The 25,874-nt window shown below is 41.8% G+C and overlaps 1 protein-coding gene across 2 annotated transcripts in view; it reads right to left on the bottom strand.

The window, feature by feature from the left end:
- Nucleotides 1-1,978: 1,978 nt before the first annotated feature.
- LOC310856186 (receptor-type tyrosine-protein phosphatase U) overlaps nucleotides 1,979-25,874 on the bottom strand; it is a 228,045-nt gene continuing 204,149 nt past the window's right edge. For both annotated transcript variants that reach the window (XM_083761435.1, XM_083761436.1), the window contains 8 exons: nucleotides 19,548-19,702; nucleotides 18,590-18,725; nucleotides 16,792-16,941; nucleotides 13,662-13,976; nucleotides 12,019-12,144; nucleotides 8,729-8,886; nucleotides 6,324-6,459; nucleotides 1,979-4,725 (listed from right to left, as the gene is read on the bottom strand). In XM_083761435.1, the coding sequence (XP_083617561.1) occupies nucleotides 4,663-4,725; nucleotides 6,324-6,459; nucleotides 8,729-8,886; nucleotides 12,019-12,144; nucleotides 13,662-13,976; nucleotides 16,792-16,941; nucleotides 18,590-18,725; nucleotides 19,548-19,702 (1,239 nt within the window). In that variant the 3' untranslated portion in view covers nucleotides 1,979-4,662. The remainder of the gene's footprint in view (nucleotides 4,726-6,323; nucleotides 6,460-8,728; nucleotides 8,887-12,018; nucleotides 12,145-13,661; nucleotides 13,977-16,791; nucleotides 16,942-18,589; nucleotides 18,726-19,547; nucleotides 19,703-25,874) is intronic.

Genomic DNA, 25,874 nt, shown 5'->3' with positions numbered 1-25,874 from the left:
TTCGGAGATTTTCAAGTTGATCCAGAAAAAAGGTTGAGAAACGCTGATCTACAGTAGCAGCCATGACTGTGCACTGGCAGCGTTTTCAAGGTGTCTCTCCTAGTTTTGTCAGGAGATGGGGGAGTTGGCACTGAACATCTGTCTGAGACTTTTACCATCCTTAAAGGCCTCTGAACATCTGGATCCAAAGAAATGTCCATGGGTTTGACGGGGAGGCTCTAACAGCTGGGACTGTGTTATGGGACATTACTTGGCTGTCATTTTTACTGTTTCAAATAGAGAGGATTGCTTCTCTTTAGCAGTGGTTGAAGGTAATTAAGTACATTTATCCAGGGTTTTCTAAACTTTAGTGACAAGGTACAAAGCATAACATTACAAACATTAACCAATTAAATGTTATGTTATATCTGCAAGCTCACAAGATGTGAAATGCTTGTGAAATGGGACATTCTGCATATAACAAGTGGTTATGCATAATGCATACTTTTGGTACCTTAACTCTTTTTCTGCTGCTAGCTGTTAGCATAAATGTAGTTAACTCTTTCTTTGCTGCTAGCTGTTAGCATAAATGTAGTTAACTCTTTCTTTGCTGCTAGCTGTTAGCATAAATGTAGTTAACTCTTTCAGTGCAACAGTTGCACCACTCACTTCACAGGGGTGTGATTTTTATTATTATTACAGTATTAGTTTTTTTCTTATGAAAGCAGAGTCTTCTGTTTCATACGGTATATAGTATGTACATGTCGCTATAGGCCTTATTTTGTGAATAATAGTTGTTCAGGTCCATGACTTCTCTAAAGTTCTCTCTGGTGGGCGCAAGCTGCATTCAATAACCAATTACTGACAAACTGTACATGGGATCAATGTGTATCAATTTTTATATCTCTCTGTCAATGTCTGTCAACTTCAACCTTCCATAACTCTGTCTGTTCAAGCGAGCAGAGTTCAGGCAAAAGCAGGTGTTACAAAAAGGTCAATATCTCCAGAATGGAAGATAGTAAAATCAAAATTCTTTTTTTAAATTGAAGTGGACAAGTTAGGCTTTCTTTTGATGTATGCGTTTGATTCTCGCTATAAGAGAACATTTTGCTGTGGGCCCCGACATTTTTTTTCCTTCAATGTAAAGTCCATAGCACACCAGGGCTGGGCCTGGATGAATGCTGTAGCAGCCAATGTGTTGACTCTTTCTTTGCTGCTAGCTTTTAGCGTACATGTAGTTAACTCTTTCTTTGCTGCTAGCTGTTAGCATACATGTAGTTAACATGTGCCACTTTAAGAGGATCATTTTTATCCCCGCTGTAGCCCCATGCACACACTCACTGCAACCATTTGCTATCATTAGCACACACTGTTTACCTGTCACCAGAAACGTTTACATGTCGGGAGCGATGCGAGACAATGTCAAAAATGACATCTGAACTTTGGATGGCTGAAGATCACCAAGGACAGCGCTCCTAGATTCCAACTTATGGAGGTATGAAAATCCTTTGAACTGAGGTAAATGGAGGAGTTGTAACCTCCCATAGCTGGTGGTGATGGAGGTGTTGCATAGCAACCGGATCAATGTTAAAAGCAGCTCTGGGGCTCTCGTGTACTATATACGCGGAGTATATCAGGGGGTACATATATATACACATACCTAGCAAATAACATCCCATAGCTGGGGGTACGTATAAATATACAGTACGTACCTGGTAGAGAAATAATTTAGTATATTGACGCCAATTCGTTTTTTGTACTTTTCCTCAAGTAAAATTTGGAATAGGCTACAGGACATTTACTTGTAACAGGGTCCCATTTCACAAGTTCTTATAAAATGTATAGAAATACAACGCGTTGCTAAGCAAAGGGTTGTGAGCTTGTAGATCAACTATTTAAAGTATATAGGGCTGAACTAAAAGTACAACTATTTGCCTTTGAGATGCAGTGGAGTCAAAGTAAACGTTTTGAAAATGTAAAATAAAAACTCAGTACTTGAGTAAATGGTAAATGCACTTATTGACTTTACACCACTGCTGAGTACTGTACAGCACTTGTTCCATTACTGGTTCGTGGTGTGACAGGGACTGTGGTACTTTGCGGTATAGGACCATTACTGGACAGTGATTTTTTTAGTGTTTCAAATCACATCTCATCAGTATGCTGAAGGACTTCTTTTATGTTCCCTTAAAAGCCTGACAGCTCATTACAGCTCCAGCGCATCACATTGTACCACACATGCTGACATGCATAATGACTTACTTCTATTCATTAAGCCCTTGATAGCTTTATGGCTCCTATTACTGTAGCTCTATTTGGCTCAAATCTGGGAAAATACTCTTAGAACAAGCAGGACAGCAGGGTTATAATTACATCTTCTTTTTTTCATTGTATCATATTTCTGGGGAATGCACTGTTCAGGGGGCCTTAAAATGTGTACAATTTAAAGTTACCAGTTGTATGTTTAAAACTAAAGTGAATGCAGTTCAACATGAGTTGAATTTTTATTACACAATGTTACTGCTCCTTTTCCGTCCCCAGGAATTAGATGAAGGGACACTGAAATCCCAGGGTGCGTCGCATTAGACAGACGTCCTAATAATCTGACACCCATAAATCCGACTACCCAATATTCCGACCATAGTTGGAATACTAACCCATACTAACCCTATCCCAAAACCCTAACCCTAAGTGCACACAGAAGCCACAGATGAGCCTTAACCGGCCACGTAGTCGGACTAACACGTACCCCACGAATTCCCAGACTGATTCTGTAGGCTAGTTTGTTTCAGATTAAGAACATGGCAGCTAGCCTAGTAAGCCGCAGCTGCAGCTAATCAAATTGATAATGGGCACGTTACATTCGTGTCTTCAGAACACACAAAGTCACTCGTTGGAGTGGAGCTAGAAAATAAGCCTATGGCTTGTTTCATCCCCCTTCAACATGTTTAACTCCATGCCTGCCTTTTCTGTCTGGCCTACACTAGTTAAATTAGAACATAAAATATTCAAAACAAGTCACCCCCAGGCTTTTGTTGGTAAACTGAAAAGCTTATTATGAATCACCCCCCCCCCCCCCCCCCCCAACCAAAACGGAGGAGAAGCAGCACGAGATAGGAGAGAAAGAGATGAAAAGCACCTTTAGAGGCTCCTTATGCGGCAGAGCAGCACGCTCAGAACATCCCTTTGAACACGGCCACTGTGGCACCTTGCTGCTTCCTCTGACACACTTCAACCGGCTGCTTTGTGGAAAATGAAACACTCACTGTGGGATGAGGAACAGAAGAGACTGTTGCTGTCGGGCAGAAACCTTGCATCTCGAATATTTCAATTATTTCATGTAGTTTATTTTTTCATAAATGAATACCCTATTTTAGATGTTTTTTTATGACAGTGTCGCGCAAAAGTAGCATTGAATTCCCAATGTACATGCTCACAACGTGTCAGTACGACAGGTTCAAAGTTGTAATAAATGTTGAACCAATGAAAAGTATTATCAAGAGATTGTGACTAAATATGTTCTACATTCGATTGGAACATGTTTTTTTTCTTCTACCATTTCCTTTTAAAATGACATTTTTGGGCATGCAAGGTTTCCACCGACATCGACAGCTATAACGTGCGTTCCTGTGTCAGGGTGAAGCAGTAGAACAACGTGAGGAAGGGGCTTCAAAAAGGACTTCAAGTCGGTCAGACAGTTGGCACCGTAACAGATAACGACACAGGTGTGTCTTCGCTGAGGCCCCTGGGAAACCTCTGTCCACGGCAACGCATGGTTACCCTTGAATAAAAAAATATTAAAATAAAACCATATCACATCGAACTACTGTACATGTTTCTTCATCAATGCTGCAGATGACAAGAGCAAGTCTATCCCAACGTGTTAGGTGTGTGTTAAGCCTTATTTATACTCAGTTGTGCACCAATGTTGCGCACCAAAAATATAAAAAAATCTGCAAGCTCACTGCCCGTCCCGCCGCAATGTGTTGTGATGTTGTAGATCAATTAGTGTTGGTGTGAGACACCAACGCACAACCATGCATGAATCAAGCCTTAGTGAAGCAACTGTGTTGTCGTGTTTCTGTACAGAGTTCCAGAGTCACTCAATGAATCACCTTGAATCAATCCCTAGAGTCAGAGGCAGAGCAGAATAAGGCAGTTTATGGTGGAGATGCTCTCGGGTGTGTCTGTATGTTTTAGAGTTATCCATCCATCTTCTATGCTTCTCTTGAATCGGGTCACAGAGGTAACAGTTCCAGCAGAGAATCTTTCCGAGACTTCCTTAGTTTTTCTATTTAATTATGAATGGGTTTTTGAATATTGTTTAAAATGTTTATTTAGTTTTGTTTTTTTGTAGTCGAAATGCCGGCGCAGCCTCCGGAAATACAACCAGCCGTTTGAAATGGAACGGCAGCCCCAAAAACACGGAACACTGAACAGATCCCACCATGGCCCACCGCGATGCTCCGCTGTCCTCATGGAAACACTTGGCGTGACAGATTTGTCCAGAAAAAAGGCAGAAGAATCAAACATCACTGACAAGAAGGAGAAAAATCACAGCTGTACATTAAAGGTTAAAAGTCTGAATCTTGACAACTCAGGCTTCTTTTTTCTCATTCTATCTAAACCCAGTGCAGAGATGTAGGTGGTCACCGGGAGCCCCTGCACGATGTAAACATGTTGCTATCTCCCTTCAAAGCAGTCCAGGTACTCCAGGATGAGGTCGTAGCAAAATCGGTACTGGTCCTGTTGAAAAAAAGCAATAAGATTGTCTGTTAAATAAATGCAAAAAAAAGTAGATCAACAAGTTTGTAGATCTGCTACTTTTGAAGCTTTTGTGTGATGCTGTAGTATTAATATGATCAAGTAGGGTGTTGAAGCTGCACTATATAACTTTGCTCTTCTACCCCGGATCTGCGGAAGTGCTGAATTTCTTTTACGGTTGAGGTTGAGCTAATAGAGCCTGCCTGCTTACTAAGAGGATAAATTGAATCTTGACCATCAGGTCAAACTTTGTGTCAGATCATGTGTCTAGGTCAGGGGTTCCCAAACTTTTTTGGACCAGGTACCCCTTTTGGGGTAGATATTTTTCCAGGTACCCCCTCATCCTCGCAACACAGATAACAATATATTTACAACCACAAGCAGTGTTTCCTGCAGGAAAAAGCTTTGGCATGGTGCTGGGCGCAGGCCGCAGGGGGGCCTTCTTGTGTCGAACATTTTGATGAATTAATTAATTTGATTCAATAATGAATTGATAAGATTAATAAATTAAGATTAATTTGTATTATTGCTCTTGTATTGCTATTGGAGACACTGGGGGGACACATGGGCAGGCACTGGGGAGGCACTGGGGAGACACTGGGGAGGCACTCGGGAGGCACTCAGGGGGACACTGGGGAGGCACTGGGGAGGCACTCAGGGGGACACTGGGGAGGCACTCAGGGAGACACTGGGGAGGCACTCAGGGAGACACTGGGGAGGCACTCAGGGAGACACTGGGGAGGCACTGAGGGGACACTGGGGAGGCACTGGGAAGGCACTGAGGGGACACTGGGGAGGCACTGGGGAGCATGGGGAGGCACTCAGGGGGACACTGGGGAGGCACTCAGGGGGACACTGGGGAGGCACTGGGGAGGCACTCGGCTGGGCACTGGGGAGGCACTGGGAAGGCACTGAGGGGACACTGGGGAGGCACTGGGAAGGCACTGAGGGGACACTGGGGAGACACTGGGGAGGCACTGGGGAGACACTGGGCAGGCACTCAGGGGGACACTGGGGAGGCACTGGGGAGGCACTAGGGGGGACACTGAGGAGGCACTGGGGAGGCACTCAGGGGGACACTGGGGAGGCACTGGGGAAGCACTGAGGGGACACTGGGGAAGCACTGGGGAGAAACTGCAGCAACTGGGGAGACATTGGGGAGGCACTGGGGAGACACTGGGCAGACACTGGGCAGACACTGCAGGGCAGACAATGGGGTGGCACTTGGGGAGGCACTGGGGAGGTACTGGACATTTCATATCACACACACACCATTATTCACTAGCCCCTTTTTTTTTGAGGGGGCTTGTGGTACCCCCTGGCTATGCGTCGCGTACCCCTAGGGGTCCGCGGACCCAACTTTGGGAACCGCTGGTCTAGGTGAGACATGACATTTGCCACGATCTAAATGTCTCTTTAGAAGAGCAGGGAGACAAAATACAACCACCCCATTGTTTTATTGAATGTCCCATTTAAAAATGTATTCAATTCTTTGTCTTATATTTGTGTTATGCCGCTGACATTTTCTTTGCATCCTTAACACCTCCTAGTGGTGTATTTGAATGAAAGCCACCTCTTACCAGAGACTCCACCATGTTGGGTTTGGAGTTGCGTAGCGTCTTGACAGCATAGAAAATGTCCACCATGTTCTGGTACTGGATCATCTCCAGCAGAATGGTGCAGGCACAGAAGGTCCCACTGCGGCCACCACCATTCCTGTCAAAAAGCACAATGTCATACAGTGTCAGTGATACAAATGTCTAATTTACTTTATGGACCTAAAACGGACACATTCTATTTATGGTGATATTCTCGTTGCATTAGTATTACCACATTGCTCATCGGAACGCATTCCCCTTCTGTTATGCAATAACGCGGATTGCGGTTAGAGCCGCGGGTTATCCGCGGGGTGGGTGGATTTGGGTCACAAATAATAACATATTAATTAATAGTGGATCGGTCGCAGGCTTGTGAAATAATACATCATGAGAAAAATATACATTTCTGCCTCTTCTTGCCATTCTGTGAATTCCATGTCCTCCAGTATGTATTTTTTACTGCGCGTCCGCTATCTCATGAACACCATGTGTCTTCAACAGGAGAGGCTCATTAGAACCACATACGGCATGATGAAATACACAACATTATTTAAGTCTCCCTCCTGACAGACGAATAAGTTAATTAATGTTCTGTGTTCGTCCAAAGGTTCCGCTGTATATGCAGCTTCATACAGTGTAACAGTTTGGAGTAGGAAGCAGTCCTAGCCCAGTCACCAGAACATTATGATTGCAAAATAAATAGACTACTTACAGGTCGTGGCTGTATATTCACCTCTTTCATCCCCAACCAAACACAAGAAACAAACATCTTTTGTTCCTGTGAGATTGTATTTTGTTTGCCAGGTGTGTGTGTCCACTCACTGCGTTCGCAAGAGGACTGGAGGAGCAGGGTCAATGAGGTTTCCGTTTACACAGAGTTGCATTCAGAAAAGCAGCCTACTGTAGCAAAAAACGATTTTTGCATTTCATTTTAGTTTCTCATAGTACCGATTAATAAGTTATGTCCATTTTGGCTACACCAAACTGGTGTACACCAAACTGGTGTAGCCTAAACACACACGACCTGAGACCAGAAATGAGATATGAGTGGGCACTGGGCCGTAAGCTCAAGTCAAAGTCTTGATCGATTGATAAGTCCTGAAAGTGACGATGATCTCCGCCCATTTTTTATCTGTACAAGCTTGATAAATGAGGGCCACTGTTATATGTCTTCATAGAGAAATGGTCAAACTGGAAACACTACAAGCAAGTGAAAAGTGAGAAACGGCCACATTATGCGACATTCTGCCAGAGGTATTGTCCAGGTTAATCAATAAAATACTGCCACACTTCCTCTCTCCAGAGGTGAAGTCACAGAAGGGCATGGCAGACCCAGCAGCCAATAGCAGCAATATTAAGAGCATCAATCGTCCTCAGTGCTTTGGCAGTGTAGGATTCACTGTGTCCAGAACCAAGGCTTTCTGTATGAAGACATCATTGATTTCATCTCCATAATCTCTGTCCCGGTTGTCGCGGGTAATGCTGTGTGACAGTGCTGAGTGATGACTGTTTGGATGATAGGGGGGAGCATGTGCTGGCTGACCAATGAGCAGCAGCATCCGTTCATATTCATCAGGGGGGCTCTGCTCCGACCGGGGGGCTTATGACAACACAAGATTTACAGCAAAACAATTAAGCTAATAGCTAGTGCGGAAGGGATCGCACATGGTTTCAGACGGAGTTTGGACCTGTAAAGACAGAGATTCATCTGAGACAGCAGAATTATTGGATGGTCAGTTAATGTCAGCTCGATAATCAATGGATGATCTTAAAATGTCTTATGGAATATTATGGGTTTTACCCAGATGCCAAAGGCGAATTATTAAAATGATCATTTTCATAACGGATCCACTATTCAAACAACAGATCAATTTTGGAGATGATGTCCATGGAGTTTGAGACAGCTTTGTCCAGGGTCTCGCAGTCGCAGCACAAGCAAGCTCCAGATGACTTGACATTTCACACAACAATTGCTAAGTACTCTGCCATGGTTCTAGGCTTATTATCAGGCCCTCAATGTCTTCACTTATTGTACAGTAAGCCTAACACTGCCTTATTATGCAATACCCCCGCTGGAGTGCAACGTCATTTTCATCATCACTTTAGGGCCCCCCGCCTTATTTCCCCAAAACTTTATTTCCCCGCAAAGACATTCTTTTGATTTTCTTTCTTCCTTTTTTCGCGGCGTTAGACGCGAAGGCCGGTTGAGCTTCTCGTCTTTAATATCACAATCCAAATCATAGATACAACAGATACGATTAAGCAGTTTTATACAGTAAGAATGTTTTGTAAATGTAATACATTAAGAATGTTATAATGCATTGTAAGAATGTTTATAATCCATTGTAAGAATGTTTATAATGCATCACAGACACCAGGTGACTCACAGGCAGTGGACAACGGTGCGTCCCTCTCCACACTCCCTCTGCCACTTGTGCACTTGAGCCAGCAGGTTGAGGAAGGCCTTCTTGGAGTCGGGCACGTCACGGTACGCTGACCAGCGCTGGAACTGGAACTGGCACACGACCAGCTGGCCCTCCTGGAGCTGAGGAAGACAACACAGCTCATAAACAATAGCTGTGTGTGTACAACCTATTATGGCTTTAGGTAGGGATGTCCCGATCACGTTTTTCACTCCTGATCCAATTCCGATTAGATTGACCACAGACAATATCCAGTCAAATATTGTGATATGGATATAATATTATTACTAGGGTCCCGATCACGTTTATTGTTTTGCTCCTGATCAGATTCCAATCATTTGAAAATGATGTGATCGGCAACGATTTCCGATCACGTGATCGGATCAACCCTAGCTTTAGGATAAAACTGGTCTGGGAGTCTGGGCTAGGTTCATACACACGCACGCACAAACACACACTCCAAGTGAACAAATGTAGCTATTTGTGTGCCACTTGACAGTGTGTGTGTGTGTGTGTGTGTGTGTGTGTGTGTGTGTTTCTAGGCGTGGCACAGAACAGTGGAGGCTGCACAATATATCCAACATGTATCCACAACATGAGCAATATAGCGATCACAAAATACATATAGCAAGAGATTATTTAACTTTCAGGTATTCTTTTCTTCATATCAACAATCCAGTTATAAAGGATATTTTTGTTTAGATTAAAATAAAACGTAATTAGCGGAGCAGTGAGAAACTGTATTGCTCAGTTGGTGGTATATTCATTGTCAATAGCAGCTGTAGCCAGGTGCGAATATTCAACAATGTTATCATCTCATGTTTTTCTAATATCATGCAGCCCTAGTCGTTCATCAAATGGTGCTGTAAAGACACCTGCTGACATGAATGTGTGGTCCATGTGTGCATTTTACAGCACATAGTCTGCCCACCAGATGACACCTCTGCTCCCTAATTTTCCTGGCACCAGATACTTTATTTAAATGTCCGTTATGGTTTTATGAACAAAAACAACAGAGCCTCTGGGGAATAACTCCTCTGCTGAGAAATATGGCCTGCATTCCAATCAGAGCCCCTCTTTAGTATGCCAATGGACGCATGAAAGGCAGGGAAGACGCCCATCGAAGGTAATGACGGGAGGAAATTGAAAAAAGGGGGTGAGACTGACCTTTACTGCATGCATGTCAATGTGCTTCTCTACTGTGTTTTCCCACCGTACGGGGAGTGGCTATGGTGTACATCTTCACCCTTATAGGTGGATTTATGGAAATCCTAGCAGCGCTGGTTCAATTTCCTGGCTTGGTGAATTCAAATATGTCCTTTGCAGCATGTATAATAGGGAGCTATGAATAAATTGTTTAGTGTTCTGCCGACCTGCTCTGCGCAAGTCTTCAGGCTACAGTTTTGCAGTGTATTTATTTGACAACTTCCCTGACACTGCCACTGGCGGGACGCAACACCGGAGTGAGTAGTGCCGTGTGCATAAGAAAGTAGCTACAGAAGGACAGAGACAGAGGCACTGAGGCCTGCTGTGTGTTGTAGCATGATAGCAAGTGAAGCCTACAGACAAAGAAGGCTCTTCGTTTTGGAACTTGCTGGAGCGACATACAGTAAATGCTGGCTGCTGTAAAGTCAGAAGCTCTTGAAGCGCGCATTTGTTACTCATCATCTGAGCGCACACAACCCAGAGGTGCCTCCAACCAGAGATGGAGACTCGAGTTAAAGACTTCTACTCGAGTCGCACTCGAGTCGCCACAAATGGGACTCTAGCCGTAGCCACCCAACCCATGGCTTGTTCCAATGCGTAACATACGCATTGGAACAAGCCATGGGTTTGAGAGGCTGATTAATGTAAACCGCAAACTGTAAACAGTATTAGATATTTAATAGTTGAACTTCTCACGACAATAGCTGTAGCTCTGATTTGGACCATTGCACGAATAAGATGGATAATGAAAAAGGTTCACTTTTCGAACGGAGACACTACTAGGACATAACTCTGTTGCTTCAGTGGAAACTAAATGGAGATCTACCTACTTCAGAGACGTTTAGGCTATTCACTCTGTCCTGGAAATGGAACCATGAGAAGGTTGGAACTTTAACATCCAACGTGAGAACATTGTGCCTTTCCTCCTGAAACTGGCTCTGGTGACTGTGAACAGCGGGGAATGTCGGTGGTTGAGTGTTCTTGTTACGCATAGCAGAGCACAATTGATTTGATTGATACTTATACGATATAGACGCAAGAAGCCTAAATTAATGTATGTATGAAAGTACCTATACTATTACTATACTATGATAAACATTAATTCTGTGCATTTTTCATTTGCAGCGACTTGCAGCTCTCACATAAAAATGGTACACAGTACATTTGTCAACATTATGAATTTACTTTTAGCGTTATTCATCTGAAGGATTCAAGTACTTAGCTACAGGCAGTCATGATTGCACAGCAACATCCTGAATGTCAGTTTGACTCTGAGAAGTAAAGTTGTGTTTTACACACAAGAGCTTTCTGCATTTTAATCTTCAGATAATTTAGCAATATTTACATAGTTTTTCCTCCAGTTCAAACAACTACTGAAGAAATCTATCCTTGACACCAACAATCCTAATATGTTTAGACCCATATTGAAATGACCCTTTCTTGCCAAAGTACCAGAGAAAATGGTATTTTCTTTTATGAATGTCGCCTCATTCTTTGAAAAGTTCTAAAAGTTCTAAACTCAACGGTTCAGAGACTGCACTTCGAAAAGTTTTAAATTACATTAGGATGAATTCAGATGTGGGCTGTTGCTAGCTGTCTCTACTGCATTTGATACCGCTGATTATGCCATATGAATGGCAGCACTTTCTCTGTATCAGTTCAATTCTTGAATATTGAATCTCGGAGGTATGAAGTGCCACCGAATGTAATGGAAAGACCCTGAGCTGAAACATTTGGGGTTGGGCGCTTCAATGCATCAATGCAGAAGTGGGGATTGGCTGACAGTGCGGCATGCGAGTGCGGTGACCTTGAGCAGACCGCAGACCATAATATGGTATAAAGTCTGTATAAGGGGCAGGTGTTAATGATATTATTAATGATTAATGATAATGATATTATCATTAACACCTGACCCTTATAACAGACCACCCTCGGAAGCCAGCCTCTTCGACCTGGGACCAGAGATGCGGGCGTGGCTCCACAACACCGAGTTGGACCTCTGACGTTACACTAAAGAAAAAGAAGCAGAAACATTTTGAACAACTCACCCTCGTGACATTCTTGACCCGAAACAGACGAGTGATGACATCCTCGTCCGCTGACATGGACAGAAACTCCACTTCCATGGGTCCATACTGCTGTAAGCCAGTCTCCGGCCAGTACTGGACACACGGCTAGAGAGAGAGAGAGAGAGAGAGAGAGAGAGAGAGAAATCTGATTTGAATCATACCAGAAGATAACACATACTGTACTAATGTATTGCCAGGAATTGCAATAGACAAGTAGGAAAAAGAAAATGTTCATTGTCGAACAGTTTCTTACAAGTCTTACCGGTGGGGGCTCCTCACTGGCAGGTGAGCCAGTAGGATACCACAGCAGTGACAACACAAAGGAATATGTGTTGGGAGGAATTAATTGGCATAACGACTGACTGTGTGAGAAAAGGGGTAAAAGCTAAGCACACCCTGTGCGTCATCACCAGGCCCTCATGTTCCTTTAAGAGGGAGGGGAGATGTGATACGTGGTTGATTATACATTCTGCTGGATTAGTTTTAATAATCATGCAATGCAAGGTTTGCTTTTGCATGGAAATCCCCCATCTTTAAAATCTGGTGCAAATTACTGAAACCGATGGGTGTTAAAGGAGGCAATTAATAAATAATCAAAACATAGCCTATTAATTCAGTCACCGAATAATTAGTCTCAGAAATCAAAGACAACCATGAACCTTCCAAGTTCCACACCATGTTCCCACATGGGCCAGTTGCATAAGTAGTTACAGCCTTTGTAAACCAGACATGAATTCCATGCACCTTACCAGAGCACATTTCAATTCAGGCCATTTGTTTTAAGGAATATCAAGTTAAGCTCAGAGGGACAGACACAGACTGTAGCTTCCCAGGTGAGAAGGATTTGATGTTAGGCCAGAAAAGGCATGTATAGCTCCAGAGGCCAGCATGTTCTGAGCCTTTGATGTATGTATGTAAATCTGGCCCTGAGACGTTCCTAGAAACTCCAAACACTGACACCAGGGGAGAGATTTACCCAGACACCTCAACAGATTCTGCTGCTGAGCCAATCAGATGAAGCTATGGCACACTGGTCAGCTTAGATTATGTTGTTATTTTGTAATGTTGTGTTAATAGTAGTACAGTAACATGCCACTGCTTGATATGAGAGAGTGACAAACAAACCTTTATTCTCCTGATGTAAGCTGGGGCTGGTGTTATCTAGCAACACCTCACAGTCACACTCAGAGCAGTGCAATGTGTGAGGTGAAGGAACTTCTACCAAGCATACAGTACATCCAGATCCAGAGCTGAAGCAAAGGCAGGACATTACAGGAGAACATAAACATTCTGACACACTGACTGAGAGAACCTATATGACGCCAGACAATCCCCCCAGTTTTAAATACTGTATTCCTACTGTTAAGACTGTGGAAGACTGCATTTAAGCATTATCCTCTACACATGTGGAATTGTGTTTTAAAGCTGGATAATTTAATTCATTTTGATCTGTTCCAAAAAATTATAATTGAATAATGCTTTGAAATCTGTCTGCATATGATGTCTGTCATCTTTTGATTTTTTTTGTTGCCGTTTGGTATTCTTGGATTCAGGGAGTCAAGAGAGTTTGCTATGAATTATCCTTCCATGACTAAATTAATAATCACAACAAGAGAGCTCACCCAGGCTGAGTTGGACTGGTTGAGTTGGTTCAACATGACCACCGAGGTGCAGCCGTAGTCAAACACCAGCCTCCAGAAGTCGGCCGTGGTGCCGGCGAGCGGGTGAGGTGTCACGATGAAGGCGGCGGGCCGGTGGAAGCTGTCGGTGAGCGCCGCGTTGATGTAGTTGTTGCTCTCGCCTTCGGTGGTGACCAGGAAGGCCAGCGCGCGGTCGGGAGGCAACACGTCCATGCTGCGGTTCTTCTCCCGGTTCCTGGGCAGCAGCGCGATGCTGCACTCTTCAACGTCCAGGTGAGGCGTCACCGAGTTCAGAGTCTGGGGTAAATGAGGAGAGAAAACAAGAACTAAAGTAAAAGTGGGTGAGGAGGAGGAAGACAAGAGGAGACGAGGAGAGAGGAGGGTGAGGTGAGGACAACATCTGTAGGCGTTTAAATACGTAAATACTTCCCCCCCCTGAGCACTCATCATGACCGTCTGAGCTGCCTCTAGCTGGCTGAGGCTGAAACTGAATTTCCCTGTGGGATTAACAAGATCTAAACATAAAATGTTCAATATCACTGATAGTCACACGTCAGGAGAACAAAGTGGTGAATTGCGCTGCTGACGTAAAATCCAATGCCCAGGTTTGTGTTTTGAAGAACAGCAATTTCATCCATCCCACGACAGCCGTTTCTGGGACGTCATTGAGTTGAAACGGCGCTGATTGGCCATAGCCACGGTATCAAATTCTCAACCGATGCTAACACTGCCATAGACAGAGTCACAAGACCCTGAATCGCAAGAGCATATTTGTTATATTCAGTGGCTGGAGCCACACACAAAGTGTTTTTAGCTAAGCCTTAATTAGATTAGACAATACCAAAATAATATTTGGATCTGTTTATAATCTGCAGCATCAATAATAGATGTAGGAATTACAGATCTGTGTGTCTGGAGAATGACACCAGAGCAGTGCAGCCGAGATGCGCTAATGTCAGAGGGGTGAGTTTACAAAGATCAAAGAAGCACACGTGACCTCTGTCTTTATGAAGAACAAACAGTCTGTAATCAGAGAAGCTTTCTTTCTCCCGAGACTGAGCAATACGGTAATGAATCTGGCATAATTCATATGGGGCATAAAATGGGGACATAATATGGAATTAAAATTACACTGTTACTTTGAAATGCAAAACCCTGGATCAATGTGGCTGATGGTGACTTCATGACGGACCTCAGCTGAATTTCTACTCTCCCAGTCAGCAAGGAATAAAGTGTTGAGACTGCATTCCCATAAACCTACAGTAGACAATCACACTAAGAAAGTGAGAGGAATAGCATTGCCCATGCACGCATGTGCACACGCACTCAGTCACACACACACACACACACACACACACACACACACACACACACACACACACACACACACACACACACACACACACACACACACACACTTTTTGAGTGGTGCAACCACTCCTACAACCAGCTTGCAATGTCCTCGTACGTGTTTGTGTGTGTGTCTGTGTGTGTGTCTGTCTCGTACTTGTTTGTGTGTCCGTGTGAGCATGAGTATGTGACTTAAAAATAGCAGTAGGGGGCGCCAGAAACAGTGAGAGGGGTAGTGACTCTAATGAGAGAGAGTGAGAGAGGTAGTGACTCTAATGAGAGAGAGAGATAGAGAGAGAGAGAGAGAGGGGGGGGGGGATTGCACCACTCAGTTCACACGTGTGTGATTTTTCACACAACTTTGATGTCCCTGCACCTGTGAAGCACCGGATCAGCCGTTTCAGGCTTGAGGCGCGTTGGTAGACTCCCTTTCTACACACACACACGGTTTAGTCCCATTCTGAATTATCAAGGGAAATCTATGTGCCAATAAGTATTTCATCCGCCAGAGAAGTGGTATTATTGAGTTTCTATCATTCAATATAAACATAAGACTCCCCAGAGGATTGTTTTGAAGAGGGAAATATGCAATATGTGAATATATTCTCCAAAGTGCACATAATGAAGCACCATTATTGTATAAAGTGGGATGCCTCTGGTTATGTGATGGCATCAACCCACTCCATTCCCTCTGTGCAACACATTCAATTCATCCATTGAGTAAACTATACTGTATGTAAAACATCTACATCCATAGGCTACTATTCAACAGTATTCCCTATATATGCTTTACATTTTTGGCCTATTGCGACAGCAAGTCGCATTTACTATGAAAACGTGCATTTCCTGTTGATCCGTCACACCCCCATATAGGGTCATGCCTCGTGACATCACGTGACATCATCAGGGATCTCCATATATGGGCATATAGGTAGTCGTGACGAAGACGACATCGCCAGGGGCCCTACCCTATATATGGGAATGTCAATATATGGCCATATCATGCCTCCATGTATGGTCATGCCTCGTAACATCACATCTCCATATATGGTCACGCCACGTATGTCATTCGACATCATCAAACCCGAAATTAAGGCCCAGCCCTACCTGGGCCCTCATCAAACCCTGTACACTCAAGAAACTGCCCCTGCTGCCACACTTGGATCTCCAGATGTGGAGCTGACCTGTTCTGACATTCCATATGTTGATCTGACCTCATCAAACCCTGTACACTCAAGACACGCTCCATATATGGCCAGTACAGAATTCATTCCATATGTTGATCTGACCCCCCATGCCTAAGCACCAGTGCCCAGCAGTCTGCCGTCACCCAGGCGGATGCATCCGCAGTCCTCAGGGCAAGGTCGCCTGAGGACTGCACGCGACCTCAGGCGTCTCACTGGTAGATATAGTTATAGTGTTATAGATGGGGCGGCGGTGGCTCAGGGGTAGAGTGCCTGGATGGTAACCGTAAGGTTGCCAGTTCGAACCCGGGCTCCCCCAGAGTTCCTGTCGAAGTGTCCTTGAGCAAGACACTGAACCCCTAATTGCTCCCGATGTGCTAGTTGGTGCCTTGCATGGTTTCCGCTGCCATCGGTGTATGAATGTGTGTGTGAATGGGTGAATGTAATGCACAATCTCTGTAAAGCGCCTTGGATAAAGGCGCTATATAAATGCACCATTTACCATTTATTTTATAGATGAATTGTGCATGTGTTAGTGTTACAGATATGTTGCATATATGTATTTAATGTGTTCTGACCTGGAACTCTTCTCGTAGCTGGGATGAGTTGCTCTGGGAGTCCACGCGCAGCATGTCCTTGTAGGTGAGGGCGAACTCGTTGACCAGGATGGACGTCTCTCCACACAGACAGGCCTCCAGGATGGCATCATGGATGAAGATGTACTGCTCCTGCAGGTCATCAACAACAGCACAGTGAACATGGAGAGGAAATTAACTGAGAGTCTTACTCTGTGTACAGCCTGAGTTATACTCTGTAGTCCAACAGTATCACCTCTGTAAAACTGTCAGCACTGCAAACAAAATGGAAGACAGATACATAAAACAGGAGACAGATGAGAAGGGCAGACAGAAAGCAAAAAACTAACACTAGGTAGTAGGTACAGTACATAATATCAATGAATAATCAAGGTGAAGAACAGTGGAGAATGTAAAGTGGTGGAACGCTGCATAACCTTAACATTTATATTGTATCAAAGGGCTGGATAGAATAAATAATTCAACAAAACAAACAAACAAACAAATAATGGCAGCAACACATTTAATTAGAGCAACCCTGTAAATAACTACACATGTAATAAACAGCATCTACAACAACAACAACATCTAAAAAGGAACACACGTTCCAGTGCAACACTTTTGAAGCACAATGTTAATCTTAACTCAGCACCCATTGTGATGACCTATACATTAAACTCAGAGGGGGGGGGGGGGGGGACAAAACAGCAAATGCCGTCAGAACCTTTCCCCAGAGGAATGTCTTTGCATTGCTGAGTTATGGCCCGTGGTATTTTGCATGAGTTGGTGTATTCACATTCACAGCGCCCAGTTCGCCTTATTTATCTTTTCTTGTCTTTAGCCTTGTGTTTGACTTTGTACATAATCTCGCTGCAGGGAAAATATCATTGCCTCCTGTATGAACTTAACTTTAGATCCCTGAGAGTCAATAGACAGTCAGTACGAGCAGCTGAATGTACCTCTGTGTAGATCATGTTGATGTGAATAGACTCTGAATGTACCTCTGTCTGGATCATGTTGATGTGAATAGACTCTCTAGCAGCTGAATGTACCTCTTGCTGGATCATGTTGATGTGAATAGACCAGGGGGGCAGTCAGACCGATATTTTGTGAAGCCACAAGGAAATCGGGATTTCCTGAAAGTTCATATAATGGCCTGTTGTGGCGCTGTCATTGGGCCCAAAAAAAAAAACATAGCCCCATAGAAGTCCATGTATTTGGGCCCAACTTCACCTAGACTGTATTACCTTAATAAACATGTTCATGAATACTTTCTGCTTCCAGTCACTAGTTTAAAGTCTCATTTCTAATGTCATAATATTCTTTTTGGAAAATGATGGTCCCATTTATTAAAAAGATGACCATAAAGTCGCGTATGTTCTGAGGGGCGTGGCTACCGTTACAGTCTATGATCGGGATTCCCCACCCACTCGAGTCAAAATAAAAACCAACTAAGAAGAAGGGGGGAAGTCCCGCCTCGTTGTCTGGGCCAGCCAATGGGCCAGCTGGGCCAAAACGGATCTAGAAAGATGGCGATGTACAATTCAAGGACTGACAGGCTTCATTTTACGTTCATGTTAGACCCGGGGAACGCTTTGTCCATATTTTTTACAGTCTATGGAATAGACTCTATAGCAGCTGAATGTACCTCTGTCTGGATCATGTTGATGTGAATAGACTCTATAGCAGCTGAATGTACCTCTGTCTGGATCATGTTGATGTGAATAGACTCTATAGCAGCTGAATGTACCTCTGTCTGGATCATGTTGATGTGAATAGACTCTATAGCAGCTGAATGTACCTCTGTCTGGATCATGTTGATGCGTCGGGAGCACAGAGTTTTCACACAGTTGTAAATGTCCACCACGCCTTCACATTCAGCCATGTCCAACATGACGTCCAGCACGATGTAGCAACCGGTACGACCTGCCCCCACACTGACACACACACACACACACACACACACACACACACACACACACACACACACACACACACACACACACACACACACACACACACACACACACACACACACACACACACACACACACACACACTCCATTACAAGCTATGAAACAACACAGGAGCAACATATCATTAGCTATGAATCAGAGTTGCTGAAAAGGTCTTTGAGAGAATGTACAGTACGTATGTAATGTAAACAAGTTTGAAGTCAAGACTGAATTCACATGAGACTTAATTGCGACCCGAGTCTCAAGTACCAAACTTAAGTTCCAATCTCTGGTTTTAAAGTTTGTGTAATGAGATGCCAACAGTGAATGACCACAGGACAGTAAGGGCTCTATTGTTGTCCGAAGTCCCTAAATCCTCTATTCGGGGTAGGGGTGTTCCCCCGTAAAAAATAAATAACAATATCGGCACCCGTTACATAGCGATAATTAACTTCCTGGTTCTCGACAAGGACTATCTAAAGAGGACGAGAAGCGGACACCGTACGGTGGACGACATGTTGCTCCATGGAAGGAAAGAAATGCAGTTGAGACCAAGAAGTTGTACTGTACATGCACAAATTTGGGCATGTACAACATGAAAGATCAATTTTTTCCTTCAACTCTGTTATTCTCTATTGTTGATGCTTCTCGTTTTGTTTTATTTTATTTTTCATTTTATTGCTGTACACAACAGTACTTTTTATTTAGCTTACTCTTTACCTGTAACTCTGTAACCTTAACTGCTGTGCCGCGTCATTGCCCCGCGGGTTAATAAAGGTATCTATCTATCTATGAGATGCTAACCTGCAGTGAACGACCACAGGACCAGCATCGGGAGGCGTGGAGGCTTTGACTCTCCGTATAAAGGCCAGCAGGCCTGTGGCGTGAAAGGGCACCCCGTGCTCTGGCCACGAGGTGAAGTGGAACTGACGCACTTCGTGCTTGGCTGAGTAGCCTCTCTGTCAAAACACACAAAGACAACAGGAATTAGCATCACGATAAGATAAGATATTTATTTGTCACTGTATGACAATTACATTTAGTTTAGTGCATCCATAATACACAGTAGAATCAACAAAGAAAAAGGAAAAAGAAAGAAACACTGATGGGGCAACTTCATGGCATAAACTGAAAATATAAACAGTAGCAGTAATAATAGCGTTTTCTCTCAGTCAGTTGATTCTTTATATCCGAGTGTAACGCCGGCCGTGATGACATGTTTATTTTTCAAACACAGTTCTTATATCAGGCGGTCTAAAATCCCGCTATGGGGATTACAATGCAAATAAAAAGTACATGAACCTGTGGATTTGCGCCCTCTACCGATATTGACGTTGGTGCTCTATACCTACCCTAGGGGACACAGGGAGAACATGCAAACTTCACACAGAAAGGCCCTTTCGCCAACTCCACCTAGGGTATGGGCGCTGATGACACGGAGGAGAGAATACACCCGCAGCGTCCCCGGCGAACCCGGGACCATCTATCTGTGAGGCTACAACGCTACCGACTGTGCCACCGTGCCCTGAGTAAGTAATTCTTCAGAAAGTTTCTCATCACTTTGTGATACGTCGTTATTAAGTCATTATTTTATGCTATTAAGTCATTATTTTGAGAAGTTTCACAATATAATGACTTATTACAGATTGATGGAAAGAGGATTCCAATCAATATGCTTTGGATGAATAGTAGATATTTGATTCCCCAGGCAGCAGACAAAGACACAGTCATTTAACACTCAGTGTAAATTAAATGTCAAAATAAAGTGGATGCAAAGTAAAGATTTGAGGAAGAGATAAATCAAAAACCAAAGTAAGGAAGAGGGGTGAAAACAAACTGTCAGCATCTGCCATATTTCTGCTGATTTGAATAACCAGCAGCATGCACCCAGTGAGAGCAGCTGTGATGGAATGATGCTAATAGTGTTTGTGGCACTGTCACTACAGAGTGACTCTGAGCCATTTCAAAGAACAGCAGCATGAAGGAGCCCTTTGGGAGACTACAGGATGGGGACACTGGGAACAAACCAGTAGCACTGGAGCAGCTGCTCACTGTTAGCTCTCTGCTACGTTGGAGAAAATATGGAGGAATTTTTAAGCGGCTACTCAGGCTAATTCCTCTCAATGAGATCATGTTTATCCTGAGAGGCCGATATTCCCATTGATAATGAGTCCTGTGATTTAAACCCCCTACCTAATTTTTTCAGGGGTAGGTAAAAAAATAAATAAAATAAGGGTAGTCGTAAATTAGGTTTTCAGGGGATGACATTTTTCTTTTGTGGTATTAAGAAAAAACAATGTAGGCACAAATATCTTTTTTATTTTCAGGGGATGACATTAGGGGATAGCAGCGTGCACCTGCAGGGTCACGCAACCCCACAACTAGGCAAACAATGAAAGCTAACGAGCGGCCGCGCACAGCTCCTATTAATTAGCCTGATGAGGAGGCCGTTGCATTGCTACGGACCAAATGAAAAAAGATATTTCACACATTACATAGAATTTAGAATTTAAAATTGACAGACTTGTGGCTTAGTTAAATGCAGAGTAGTGCTTCGCTGCTTTACCTGGCCACAGGAAGACCGGCTGGGTAGACCCCGACAGCGACATACAGTATATTAAAATGACGGCTTTAGAGCGTGTCATTTTCTATTTTATGAGCTGAGTCTGGTGTGACTCCAAAGCATTGCAAAGCACAGCTTTGAGGAAATGACTGGGAACTGGGGAAAAAAAATATCTATTAATGCTAAACTCAAAGTCACTTGCGCTAGTTCTAAATATAGCATTAAAAAATAACAATACTCTTTAAAAAAAGAAAACCTAATTTCACCCCCTGTTTTTTTTGTCTCCTAGGGGGCTCTGTAGATGGTACATGGTAGAGAGTAGACGTGACATTTTAACCAGTGATTGGAAGTTATGGCATTCTAATTAAAGGTCAAAACTTTCACAAAGTCATAACTCCCATGCTGTGAGACAGACTTTTATGAAACCTGCCACAAGACATCCATATATCCTCACTCTACAATAACTACTAAAGTCTGTCTGACTAGATTCTCTCTGTCTTTGCTGCTGCAGTGCAGGTAAAGCTGCTAGAAATCTCAATGGAGGCAGCTGGTAACCACCCGCTGTGTGTAAGTGCCTACCGTACTGCGAGGGCTCCACCTATGTTGTCTCATTATTGAGTGCTAGTGCTGCAGAACCCCTGGACTAAAAGACAAAGTGAAGTCAATTATTGCCTTCTATATTGCAATTGATCATATGGAGCCATTGGATCTCTGCGAGACTTTCAATTAGGATGTCACAAATTGACAGTCTCGTGCCACACACTGGGCAGTGTGCGCCGTGCTCTCTATATGATCTATCAATACAATTATACACCAAACAGAAAAAGGATTTGGTAGCACTTTACAATAATGACCCGTTATAAAGCATTTATAAACGTTTATAAGCAGTTTGTAGACTATTAACAAATCATTATTAACCTGTTTGTTGACATTCGTAAATGATTATTAAAACCGTTATAACTATGGTTACAAATCATTTATAAGGTATTAGTAAGTAGTAAACTATTCATTAATAAGCCATTTATATACATCTGTAAATGATTATTAAATCATTTGTAATGACCCCATGATAAAGCATTTATAAACGTTTATAAGCAGTTTGTAGACTATTAACAAATCATTAACAACCTGCTTGTTTACATTTGTAAATGATAACTAAAACCTTTATAACAAATTTACAAAGAATTTATAAAGTATTAGTAAGTAGTAAAACTATTCATGAATAAGCCATGTATAATACATCTGTAAATGATTATTAAATCATTTGTAACTGATGTTATACAATATATACAAGCTATTTGTATATTTGGGAAATGTGTTTGTTCATGTTTAACATATACTTTGTAAAACATTCCTAAAATATCTATAAATCCTTAGTACATGTTATTAAGTGGAGGAGGACAGTCATACTCGGATACGAGTGACCGCCGATGATGATGAAAGTGACGACAGTTCATCATTTACAACTGTCTGTTAATGTTTGTTCATGTTTAACATATGCTTTGTAAAACATTCCTAAAACATATATAAATCCTTAGTACATGTTATTAAGGTCCCTATAGTAAAGTGACGACAGTTCATAATTTACAACTGTCTGTTAATGTTTGTTCATGTTTAACATATGCTTTGTAAAACATTCCTAAAACGTATATAAATCCTTAGTACATGTTATTAAGGTCCCTATAGTAAAGTGACGACAGTTCACAATTTACAACTGTCTGTTAATGTTTGTTCATGTTTAACATATGCTTTGTAAAACATTCCTAAAACGTATATAAATCCTTAGTACATGTTATTAAGGTCCCTATAGTAAAGTGACGACAGTTCATCATTTACAACTGTCTGTTAATGTTTGTTCATGTTTAACATATGCTTTGTAAAACATTCCTAAAACGTATATAAATCCTTAGTACATGTTATTAAGGTCCCTATAGTAAAGTGACGACAGTTCATAATTTACAACTGTCTGTTAATGTTTGTTCATGTTTAACATATGCTTTGTAAAACATTCCTAAAACGTATATAAATCCTTAGTACATGTTATTAAGGTCCCTATAGTAAAGTGACGACAGTTCATCATTTACAACTGTCTGTTAATGTTTGTTCATGTTTAACATATGCTTTGTAAAACATTCCTAAAACATATATAAATCCTTAGTACATGTTATTAAGGTCCCTATAGTAAAGTGACGACAGTTCACAATTTACAACTGTCTGTTAATGTTTGTTCATGTTTAACATATGCTTTGTAAAACATTCCTAAAACGTATATAAATCCTTAGTACATGTTATTAAGGTCCCTATAGTAAAGTGACGACAGTTCATCATTTACAACTGTCTGTTAATGTTTGTTCATGTTTAACATATGCTTTGTAAAACATTCCTAAAACGTATATAAATCCTTAGTACATGTTATTAAGGTCCCTATAGTAAAGTGACGACAGTTCATAATTTACAACTGTCTGTTAATGTTTGTTCATGTTTAACATATGCTTTGTAAAACATTCCTAAAACGTATATAAATCCTTAGTACATGTTATTAAGGTCCCTATAGTAAAGTGACGACAGTTCATCATTTACAACTGTCTGTTAATGTTTGTTCATGTTTAACATATGCTTTGTAAAACATTCCTAAAACATATATAAATCCTTAGTACATGTTATTAAGGTCCCTATAGTAAAGTGACGACAGTTCATCATTTACAACTGTCTGTTAATGTTTGTTCATGTTTAACCCTACATCATTTCATGTTGAAGATGTTGTGTTGCATTGTGGGTAATCCTCAGTACAGAGGAACTCCATACTGAGGGTAAGATGGTCTCCTGTTTGCTCAGGCACAAACAAATTAATTACAAACATCTAAGCTTCATATAAGTGGCCAGATATGCACTCATGTTTACATAGTGTTATTCAGTAACATTCGTTTTTGTATGACATGGTATCATATGACATTGTTTATTTAATTGTTTGAAAAACGGTTAGCATGTTAGCTAGCTGTTAGCACAGCTGTTAGCTGTGCTGTGTAGCCTGTGTTACATGAGAATTCACTGACACTCCATGTAAGTGAATTCTCAAAAACGAATGTTACTGAATAACACTATGTAAACATGAGTGCATATCTGGCCACTTATATGAAGCATAGATGTTTGTAATTAATTTGTTTGTGCCTGAGCAAACAGGAGACCATCTTACCCTCAGTATGGAGTTCCTCTGTACTGAGGATTACCCACAATGCAACACAACATCTTCAACATAAAATTATGTAGGGTTAAACATGAACAAACATTAACAGACAGTTGTAAATGATGAACTGTCGTCACTTTACTATAGGGACCTTAATAACATGTACTAAGGATTTATATACGTTTTAGGAATGTTTTACAAAGCATATGTTAAACATGAACAAACATTAACAGACAGTTGTAAATTATGAACCCTACATAATTCTATGTTGAAGATGTTGTGTTGCATTGTGGGTAATCCTCAGTACAGAGGAACTCCATACTGAGGGTAAGATGGTCTCCTGTTTGCTCAGGCACAAACAAATTAATTACAAACATCTAAGCTTCATATAAGTGGCCAGATATGCACTCATGTTTACATAGTGTTATTCAGTAACATTCGTTTTTGAGAATTCACTTACATGGAGTGTCAGTGAATTCTCATGTAACACAGGCTACACAGCACAGCTAACAGCTGTGCTAACAGCTAGCTAACATGCTAACCGTTTTTCAAACAATTAAATAAACAATGTCATATGATACCATGTCATACAAAAACGAATGTTACCGAATAACACTATGTAAACATGAGTGCATATCTGGCCACTTATATGAAGCTTAGATGTTTGTAATTAATTTGTTTGTGCCTGAGCAAACAGGAGACCATCTTACCCTCAGTATGGAGTTCCTCTGTTTTGAGGATTACCCACAATGCAACACAACATCTTCAACATAAAATGATGTAGGGTTAAACATGAACAAACATTAACAGACAGTTGTAAATGATGAACTGTCGTCACTTTACTATAGGGACCTTAATAACATGTACTAAGGATTTATATATGTTTTAGGAATGTTTTACAAAGCATATGTTAAACATGAACAAACATTAACAGACAGTTGTAAATGATGAACTGTCGTCACTTTACTATAGGGACCTTAATAACATGTACTAAGGATTTATATACGTTTTAGGAATGTTTTACAAAGCATATGTTAAACATGAACAAACATTAACAGACAGTTGTAAATTATGAACTGTCGTCACTTTACTATAGGGACCTTAATAACATGTACTAAGGATTTATATATGTTTTAGGAATGTTTTACAAAGCATATGTTAAACATGAACAAACATTAACAGACAGTTGTAAATGATGAACTGTCGTCACTTTCATCATCATCGGCGGTCACTCGTATCCGAGTATGACTGTCCTCCTCCACTTAATAACATGTACTAAGGATTTATAGATATTTTAGGAATGTTTTACAAAGTATATGTTAAACATGAACAAACACATTTCCCAAATATACAAATAGCTTGTATATATTATATAACATCAGTT

The sequence above is a fragment of the Protomyctophum parallelum genome (genome assembly GCF_964188405.1).
Source record: "Protomyctophum parallelum genome assembly, chromosome: 3".
NCBI classification, from domain to species: domain Eukaryota; kingdom Metazoa; phylum Chordata; class Actinopteri; order Myctophiformes; family Myctophidae; genus Protomyctophum; species Protomyctophum parallelum.
This window is presented reverse-complemented; position numbering and strand designations above follow the sequence as displayed.